Here is a 10204-nt window from a genome sequence, read left to right on the forward strand (position 1 = left end):
CCGGAGCCGGAGGTAGTCCAGCTCCGGCGGTGTCTGCTCAGCGGGTTGCGGGCCCCGAGACCTAAAAGGCGAGGGAGGAAGGGAGGGAGGGAGGAGGGGCGGGAGCCCGGCACTCCGGCCACACCCACCCCACTCGGCTGCTGGAACGGGCGGTTCTGAAGTTTCCTCCGCAGGCTGTACGGCCTCGCCCGGTGCCCGCTGGCGCCCCGCGGACCCATTCTCTCGCCGGCCACCTCGAGTTGAGCCAGATCGCTCTGGGGAGGGCGGGGTGAGAGGGTCTTCTCCTGGCCGGCGGAGCTACCTGACTTGTAGATGAGGCTCATTGATTGGTTCAGCCAGGCTGGCAGGGAGCAAGGACCCGGAGAGTGAAGGAAGGAGCCTTGGGCGGGGTCAGAAGAATTTGAGTTCCAGATCTGCTTTTTTTGCTAGCAGTGTGAATCCTGCCTCAACCTACCTGCTGGCTGTGTGGTCTTGGGCAAGCCTTCTCTGAACTGATTTTTCTCATCACTAACCAGGGATAATAATACCAGGCAGAACCATGTCATTGTAGGGAGCAGTTAATGAGAGAATAACGCCTGCAAGTAACCCAGCACCGTGCTGGCATTAAGTACGCATTTGATAAATGGTCGCTTGCAAGCACGGTGACTTTTCGCAAAGGATTTAACTACTTGGAGTGTCAGTTTCCTCACCAGTAAAATGAGAGCAAATGATATTTAGTTTCTGGAGTTGCAGGGAGGTTAAAAGAGAGAATGTGTGGAAAGTACCTGGCTTTATGGATCCCACACAATGGTAGTAAAGGTGGAATGAAATGATTCACGTGGAAGCTTTAGCTAAACTCATGCTGAGCCAAAGTAAACTGTCTTCATTATCTGCCTTAGTAACTGCAAGCAGGTTACTGTCTCCTAGTCTCAGTCTGTAAAATGCAAAGGACACAGTGATGCCCACCTCTCGGAATTGTGTGGATTAGATGAGTTGATAGATGTAAAAGTAATCTGGAATCTATAAAGTGCCAAACAAACGTAATGAAGTGCTCTTATCCTCAGGCTTAGGGCCTCAGAAAATTTATTAATACATAGAATGGTTTTGTTATTTAGAAAAAGGTGCCACTCTGGTGGAGGAATTTTTAAAAGGCCTCTCTTTGATTAGACAACCTTCCTCGAAAATGGCGTTCCTGTGGGTGGAGTAATTAAAATAGGCCCCACCCACTTCCCAACCAACCAATGAAAAGGGGGCACTCCTCCTGGACGAACCAATTAGAAGCAGATGCTCCTCTGGCAGCCCAATGAGAAAAAGGCGCCTTTGAATGGCACATCGCCGTGCTGGACTCCGCTGGGGCCTAGAGTTGAGAATGGATTTTTCTTTGCCCATCCCCTCTCCACAGATGCCCTGTGTGCATCTATATTTAATAGATAGATATAAGGACTCTCCTTATAGACTCTATAAGGAGAGTCCTTTCCTGGAAGGGAGCGCCAGAGGTTGTGGACAAGGCCGGGCCTTATCTTCCGAGAGCTTTCGGTGTAGCGGGTTAGACTGTAACGAAGATTCTCAGCTAAAACCAACACAAGCCACAGGTTCCAGTGAAGTCCTGTGGTGAGCCTGGAGGAGGCAGATTCTGAAGGTGAGTTGGGTAAGGTTGCTAGATTTAGCAAATAAAAATACAGTTAAACTTGAGTTATCGGATGAACGACGTGTAATTGTTTTAGCATAAGCATGTGCCAATGCACTATTTGGGACATAAACTAGAAATTTAATCTGAAATTCAAGTTTAACTTGGTGTACTCTATTCGATGAGTGTATGTGCGTGTGTGTGTGTGTGTGTGTGTGTGTGTGTTGGGGAGGATGTCAGAAGGTTGCAGGTATGACATAATATATGGTGCCCTTGACCAATAAGGTGGATTTTAATAGGCCAGATACAATTCTACTTGGGTTGGGCCAGGGAGTTCTAGGGAGTACCAGTTGGTAAGGACATTGTGGGCCAAGCTGGAGCCAAACCCAGATTTGCCAATTTTTTCTTCAGGAAGAATGTCTCCATCCCTTCCTCTAGCACAGCGGTTCTCAACCTGTGGGTCGCGACCCCTTTGGGGGTTGAACGACCCTTTCACAGGGGTCACCTAAGACCATCGGAAAACACATATATAATTACATATTGTTTTTGTGATTAATCGCTATGCTTTAATTATGTTCAATTTGTAACAATGAAATTGGGGGTCACCACAACATGAGGAACTGTATTAAAGGGTCGCGGCATTAGGAAGGTTGAGAACCACTGCTCTAGCACATCCCAGGAGTTCTCTATTTCAGCTGCACTCTTAGGAGAGTGGGAGGCAGGAAACAGTGGTCTCAGGAGGACTGAGCGACTGGGAGGAGACACTTCGGATAGCTGACCCTGCTTTAGGGGTTTCCTGAGGCAGGAAACCATGGTCTCAGGAGGGCTGAGTGACTGGGAGGAGACACTTCGGATAGCTGACCCTGCTTTTCTCTGCATCCCAGGTGAGACTTGGTCTCTGAACTTCAAAAACGAGCACAACTACTGTGTTTGAAGGTTGACTTCCTCTGCTTTCCTTTTGTGTCCTTGGTTGAATTATTTCATGCCATCCTTCCTTCCCCCATTCCCTTCCTGCTAATGGTCACTTGGAGATGCCATGCAGAGTTGGAAGTGCTCGCAAGAATTTGTACAGAACAGAGCTTCCTTTGCCCACACACTCCCCATGGCCTTCAACCATGCCTTTGCACAGGATGTCTGTTTCCCAGCATGTTTCCATGGTTAGAACCTGGGTAGCAGAAGCTTCTGTTCCCTTCTGCCTCTGAGGCTTACTCATAAGTCCCAGAGCAACAGATTCTGTGATCTTCTTCAGGAATCTAGAGGTCTCTGTGGCCCCTCAACTGACTTGCTGTTTGGTGTTACCTTAGGACACATGCTGAGCCAAATAACTTTCGAAGGGGCGGAGAAGGAAGGTGGCTTGCCATATGAGAGAAGGATCAAGGAGGACAGGAAGATAAAGTCAGGATAGGTTTACCGAAGAAGCTCAGTCCACAGCCAGGGTATCAGAAGAGTGATAGGAGGAGAATGGCTTTGGAGTAGGAATTCTCAAAGCACAGTCCAAAGATCACCCACATCCCAAACAATACTGTGGTGACAAATCGCTGTATCAACCCAATACTATTATTTCTTCCTCTGGTGGGGGAGGGGTGGGGATGGGAATGAGGAATTGGAGCAAATAATAATGGCAAATACTTGTTGAGAAATTAACATGAGCCATGTATGTGCTGTGCTGTGTGCTTGACACAGATTTTGTCATCGAATCTTTACAGCTACTAGTGTCAGCATCCTTATCTTAAAGATGCGGAAACTGAGGCACACAGAGATAACACCTGTCCAAGGTCACAAATCTAGAAATGGAGTCAGGGTATAAAACTGGAGAATAAGTCCAGATCTCACACCCTTAGACACTATACTATCTTTCCTCAAGTCAAATTTATAAAATGTGATTCTTGGATCACCTGCAGTGAATCACCTAGAGGCACACATTAAAAATTCAGATTCTAGAGCCCTACTCCAGACCTACTTAATCACTAAATACTAGATAGCAATGTTCTAGAGGAAGCTAGTACTAGGTTTTCCAAGGATCTGGCTCTCACCTTCCTTCTCACTCTAACTTGGCTGGGCAGGTTCCTGGCCCAGCAGGGCTGGCAGTCCTCTCATACTTCCTCTTCAAAGAGAGCTGCTTCCCCTCCCTCCCTCGCCCCGCACTGGGCTTAGTTCAGATCCACAGTGCCTCCCAGCTTTCCCAGAGTGGACCAGACTTCTGTGGAACTCAAGCCAGGGCGTGGGCATGTTGCCTGCCCAGGCTGGCAGCTGCCTGGACTATTCCTTCTTCTGTGACAGAAGGCAACAGCTGGCCAATGAGTCGTCTTCCTGACCAGGACTTCTTGAATCAGGCAGGATGTGCGGACCTGGACAAGGCCCCTCTGGGCCTCAGTTTCTCTCTTCATAACATGAGAAACAATCCGCTTTGTCTCTGCCCCTTCCTCCTCCCCAGGAAGTGTGCAGAACACAAAGCAGATTTTATCAGAAGGAATTCTGGACTCCAGAGAAAGGCACTAACAGCATGATCAACCTCCCAAAACTACAATAATAGGAATAAGAAGAGGAATCGTGAGGACATGAGATTAGCTTGGGAGAGCTGAAAGGAGGCTTTTCCCGGAGTTTTGAGCATTTTAGCTGTGATGATTTGGATTCATTATTGACCATAACCTCTGTGCATTTTTAGCTGTGATTCAATTCTTAAAGCCCTGATTTTCTAGCAATCACTTCTGCCTCTGAAACAGAAATTTCCTCTCTAGCACATGTGGATGTGGTGTCATCAGTCTGGATCACATTCACAAGTATACCTCCCTCCCTCCCTCCCTCCCTGTACACACACACACACACACACACACACATGCTCATATGCAACTAGAAAAAGCAAGAAATGTAGAACAAGACAGAACTGGGTTTGAATTTTTGCCTTCTTAAAATGGGACAACAATAATTCCTGCCTTTTCTAGTACCCCGGTTTTCTGTGGAGAACAAGCTAGATAGTTAATAAACGTTAAATCCTATCAAGTGCTGGGTATTGGGTGCTTAGAAACACACACACACACGTATTCTTTTTTTTTCTATTGATTGATTTTAGAGAGAGAGAAGCATTGATTTGTTGTTCCACTTATTTCTGCATTCATTGGTTGATTCTTGTATGTGCCCCGACTGGGGATCAAACCTGCAACCTTGGTGTATCGGGAGGGTGCTCTCACCAACTGAGCCACCTGCCAGGGCTCACACATATATTCTTTACACAGGTTCACACTCGAGAGTGCTCACATGGACTCTGTACACAAGCCTGCCCCAGGAGTCACATGAGCACCTCCTCACCAGGCAGCTCTCTTTGGCTAACACCAGTCCCATCTCCCCTAACCCTCATCGCAGTTTGCAGGGTGTCAGTCTCTTCTGGTTTGTTTTTTACTCCCACCAGGACCCAGGGGACTTGCTAGGAGCATAATAAAAGCCTGGCCAATCTGGCACTGTGCCCCACTTCCCTTCCACATAAAGGCTATCTCTCCGCCAGGCATCTGGCCTGAAAGGCTGGGCCAGGCCCTGCTCAGACTCCCCTGCTTTGCTCAAAAGACCTGCTAACAGGAAATTGTCTGCTTCCTTTCCACCCCAAACAGGAAGTGCCTGCCACTGTCCAGAGGAGGAGTAGCCCAGTCATTTACAAGGCGCCTTCCCCTGCCAAAGTGGAGCCTCAGGGTAATGTTCGCGGGAGGCTTGCTCTCTAGGAAGGCTGGGGGAGCAGCGAGAGGCACCACGTGGAGGGTGGTGATGGCTACTACTGCCTGTGGCACCTGGCACAGAACAGCTGTCGGCTTTTCAACAGACACTCACCAAGCACTTGGGAGACTAGGAAAGTCCTAGATAAGGCCTTTGAGCTTGAGGAGTTTACAGACAAGTGAGAGAGACAAGTCATGCCATTTCCCCCATTTATTTATTCATTAATTAAATACAAGGTCCTCCTCCTCCTCCTTCTTTTTGGTGCCTCCTGTTTCAGGCACTGTGTGAGGCACTGAGAGGTTCAGAGATGAACTAGGCGACCGGACTAGAGAACAAATTGGCCTCTAGTCAGGTAGGCAAGCCTGGGATTATGTGGTACAACTGTGAATTCCACAGGCTTTCCACAAGAGAGGCAAAAGTCATTGTGGTCTCTTTTTCACTCTGGTAAGAGCAATTACCGCTGCCTGCTTCCTCTCCTGTCCCCTACAGTCTATTCTCAAGACGGCAGCCAGAGTAATCCTGGTAACACAGGCCAGTTCCTGAAAGGCCTCTGCTAAATGGCTCCCTCTAATGGCTTCCCTTCTCGCTCTAAGTCAATCCACAGTTCTCAGAGGGTCCTGCAAGGCTCTACTGCAATAATCGAAGGATTGGAAAGCCAACTAGGGAATGAAGGCAACGCAAAAATTATCAACAGTGTTAAAGAACAAAATTTAACAGTAAATTTGAAGATCTAATTGGCTTTATTAAGCAATTGATGAATCACCAGATGGGTGCTCAGATGAGTTATACAAAATAGTGGGTTTTTATAGGAAGAAAGAAGAGGGGACTAAATTAAGAGTGGATTATTTCAGACAAAGATGCCATACCCTAGAGCAGGGCTTTTCAACTTTTCCATCTCATGGCACACATAAACTAATTACTAAAATTCTGGGCACAATAAAAAAATAAATATTTTTTTCTGATCTGACAAAAAGGTAAAATTTTGATTCGTTCACATCAGATGGCTATTGTTGTGTTGGCTGTTGTTATTTTTTTATTTGACAATCTAAGGAAAAAGAGGTTAGTGCGCTGACTAAATAGTCAGGTATTGCATGTTTAAAAAATTCTTGTGGCACACCAGTTAAAAATCTTAAAAACTGCTGCCCTAGAGGAAGGCAGAGGGCTTATGGGGCAGATTGCCTCACTAGTGTGGATCAGGAAATTCCAGACTGATTGGTTTAAAATTCCACCCCTGGGAGAGGCTGAAATTGCAATTAAGTTTGTTATAAAGCTTTGGTTTGGTGCTGTGGTTTAGCAAAAGTGACTCTATTTTGCCCTGTTATTTGTTTGTTTGTTTTTAAAACAATAGCTAGAGGCCTCTACCAGCCATAGGCTGGGGGAATGAAGGGAGGAGTAAGGTTCCTGGAGTCCAGTAGCCAGAGTCTAAGATGGAAACTGGAGCCTTGGACAAGACAGCTGCTGCCTGAGACCCTACACCACACCCCTTCCCCCATGGCAGAGAGGGGTAGGGAGAAATAACCCTGGTTCCTCATTTTCTTCTACCAACTTCTTGCCCAATAGGACACCCATTGACTGATTCTAGTGGGAAGGTACTGCCTGAAGGAATCTCTGAAACGGAAATGGAGCTGCAGGGTCAGGTCTCCATGTGAGGACTTGAGGGCTAGACCAGGGGCAAACAGGCCCAGTACCGAGACCTTCACAAATACATCCTCCTAACGCTGATGTGTAAAATGTACGTGCTGTCTCCCCTAAATATGCAGACTAAGGCCAGCATGGTAGAGGGAGCAGGATCTTGTAGTGTGAAGAATGACTGGGTGGCCCGGCTGCACGGTTTGATTCCTGGTCAGGGCCCATGCCCAGGTTGCAGGTTTGATCCCCAGTGGGGGAGGGGAGGTTGTAGCAGGCAGCTGATTGATGATTCTCTCTCATCATTGATGTTTCTATCTCTCTCTACCTCTTCCTTCATCTTTGAAATCAATAAAAATATATATATTTTTAAAAAGAATGACTGGGTGAATTATGTTGCAGATAATCATCCCTAGGCAAAAGCTTGAAAGGCAGGAGGGCACGGGATTCAATCTGTGAGTCCCTTTGTGGTAGAGCAGGACCCTTGGAAAGAAGCGCTAAAGCAGTGCAGACCTGGGAGGAGTTCCCTGTTTCAAGTTTGGGAGACCAGGGATATTGTAAAAAGAACACTGCCCTTGGTTCAAAGGCCTAGATTCGAGCTCTGCTTCTGTCCTTAATTGGCTGTGTGAACTAAAGAATTCCACCTTCAGTGTTCTCGTCTACAGAATGCGGATAACAGCAATACCTATATTTCATGGGGCATCCAGAAGATTAAAAGAGAGAATGAATATAGAACACTAAATGCCACTCATTTGATTAGATTCCTCAGAGGTTCCCCATTGTTTGAAATTTAATATCCGAAATCCTTCACAAGGCACATAAGGCTCTTCAAGCTGTGGCTTCTGCCTACTTCTTTCACTTCATTTATAATCACTCCCCATCCCTGCAACTCTGCAGAACAGCCAGACTAATCCACTTGCAATTCCCAGAACTTTGCTCCCTCTTAGTCTGTGCAAATACAGCCTTTTGCATGTGGAGCAAGCTGTTCCTGATATACACCCCCTGGTGAATTCCTGCTCTTTCTTCAAAGCTCAGTTTGGGAGGTATCTCCTGCAGGAAGTCTCCCTTAATACCGCCTCGACCATTCCACCCTCCACCCTTCGGTCCCCTAAATGCCCTTCCTTTGTGTTTTCAGAGCACCTCCAATTCGAGTATGTTTAGTAGTGGATTGAATAACACGTTTATACTGTCCCTGTTAGGAGACTGCAATTCCTGAAGGGCAGGGGCTGCGGTGCTTCCTATTTTTCTATCTCCAGGGCCTTCCAGGACCTAACACCTAGCAGTCATCATGAGATGGCAATTGAGTGAAGAATGCATGCATGCATGAATGAATAAATACATTGATGAATGGTGGCACAGACTTAAAGAATTGATGATGAGCAATACTTTCTATATTCTTATCCTTTAAAAAAGTCCCAAGTCTCACCCTGGCTGGTTTGACTCAGTAGTTAGAGCATCGGACCTGCAGACCGAAGGGTCGTAGGTTCGATTCCCAGTCAAAGGCATGTACCTGGGCCCTAACTGGTTTGGCTCAGTGGATAGAGCGTCGGCCTGCGGACTGAAGGGTCCCAGGCTCGATTCCAGTCAAGGGCATGTACCTTGGTTGTGGGCACATCCCCAGTAGGGAATGTGCAGGAGGCAGCTGATCGATGTTTCTCTCTCATCGATGTTTCTAACTCTCTATCCCTCTCCCTTCCTCTCTGTAAAAAATCAATAAAATATTTAAAAAAAGGCATGTACCTGGGTTGCAGCCCTGGTAGGGGCACGTGTAGGAGGCAATGAATCCACCTGTCTCTCTCACCTTTATGTTTGTTTTTCTCTTTCTCTCCCCCTCCTCCCTCCCGTCCACTCTCTCTGGAAATCCCCAGGTGAGGGGTTCCCGCTGCCTTCAAGGTAAAGCACAGACTCTCATGTACTTTACAAGGTCTCAGCTACGTTTCTGGCCTCATCTCCTACCATTCTACCTTCGCGGGCCAACTCTGAACATACTGACTTACTTGTTTTGCAACTATGCAGTCCAAAGCACTTTCCCCCATGTGGTCAACTTCTCACCACCTCTGGTTTGCCTCGGATGTCACCTTGCCCCCTCGGGGAAAACGTCCTTGCGTGTCCACTGGGCGTTCACAGTTTTGTCTCACACCCTAGAGTTCTAGTTCCCTTGAGGCAGCACAGCCTCAGGGCTGAACCCACAGACAGTGGTATCTGGTGACGAGGATTCAGTTTCACGCTGGCCATTTCCTTGCTGTGTGACCTAGAGCAAGTGAATTCTGCTCCATCTTCTGTTTCATGGAGATAACATTTCATCAGCCTGTTGCGAGAATTAAATGAGCTAATGTAAGGTGCCTGACCATGAGAGTTAGGTATTACAATAGCACTGAAGACTAAAGCTCTGCACCCCATCCCGCCTCATCCTCAGAGTGCAGTCTGTTCCTTTTTTTTTTTTCAGAGTCCAGTCTGTGTGTGATTTTTCGTTTGAATGCACACGCTTGTTTCAGTATTACCTTGTAGTCTGTTTTTTACTTGACAAGCTAGCTAGGACAAACGGGGAGGCGATTAGGTACCTGAACTGGTCACGACTCTCCGTCTCCGAGCTCGTAGACTCAGAACGCCCCCAGGCGGCTCAAGCAGTCTGCAGCCCCAGCGGTGCGACTTAGGGCATACCATTCGAAAATTTAGGGGAAGAAAGTCCATTTCTAACCAAACGACCTGTGTTTACAAGGTCTCCCCTCTTTCGCTTCCTAACCTCAAATTCTATCAGACCCAGTAGAGTAGGAAACAGGACTGTAAATTAGGACAGAGAGAGCAGGTTCAGCTTCCTTCCCCCCGCCTGATTGCTGCATTGGTACGTTCTCCTCAATTCCCTCTCAATAATGGTATGGTCCGAGGAGGGGAGAACAGATAGGGATTCCGAAGTCCTCAGAGTTTGGAGGTTAGTACTAGTACAGAATCTCCCCTCCGGCCGTGACGCGGTGGTACCGCCCACCGTCTTCTGATTGGCTGCCGAGGCCCCGCAGTCGGGCTCACCCCGCCGCTCTGCCCTCAGTACCGCTTCGGCCGCTGTGCCGCCTGGCTTTCGTATTCCTTGTTCTCGGCGGGCTGTGGGGGCTCGGCGCCGCGGCCGTTAGTCATGTCGGGTAGGTGATTCTTTCAGCGAGCAGCGGCAGCGGCGAGAAGGGGTTTTGCAGGGTTGGGCCATCTTCCCGCCCACCGGAGGGCCCCGAGGAAAAGCCTCCGGCCCTGAGGGAGGCTGGGGGGTGGGGGCGCGGAGGC

General features: G+C 48.0%; 2 protein-coding genes across 5 annotated transcripts in view; one reads left to right on the top strand and one right to left on the bottom strand.

Moving 5' to 3' along the window:
• The window catches only part of MMP28 (matrix metallopeptidase 28), a 25422-nt gene extending 25099 nt beyond the window's left edge, over positions 1–323 (bottom strand). The window contains exon 1 of the mRNA XM_014534767.1: positions 129–323. Coding sequence (XP_014390253.1) covers positions 129–323 — 195 coding nt within the window. The remainder of the gene's footprint in view (positions 1–128) is intronic.
• A 9617-nt stretch (positions 324–9940) lies between these two features.
• The window catches only part of TAF15 (TAF15 RNA polymerase II, TATA box binding protein (TBP)-associated factor, 68kDa), a 38090-nt gene continuing 37826 nt past the window's right edge, over positions 9941–10204 (top strand). For all 4 annotated transcript variants that reach the window (XM_014534760.1, XM_014534761.1, XM_014534763.1 and 1 more), the window contains exon 1: positions 9941–10068. In XM_014534760.1, the coding sequence (XP_014390246.1) occupies positions 10062–10068 (7 nt within the window). In that variant the 5' untranslated portion in view covers positions 9941–10061. The remainder of the gene's footprint in view (positions 10069–10204) is intronic.

The sequence above is a fragment of the Myotis brandtii genome, unplaced genomic scaffold, assembly GCF_000412655.1.
Source record: "Myotis brandtii unplaced genomic scaffold, ASM41265v1 scaffold1327, whole genome shotgun sequence".
In the NCBI taxonomy this organism is placed as follows: domain Eukaryota; kingdom Metazoa; phylum Chordata; class Mammalia; order Chiroptera; family Vespertilionidae; genus Myotis; species Myotis brandtii.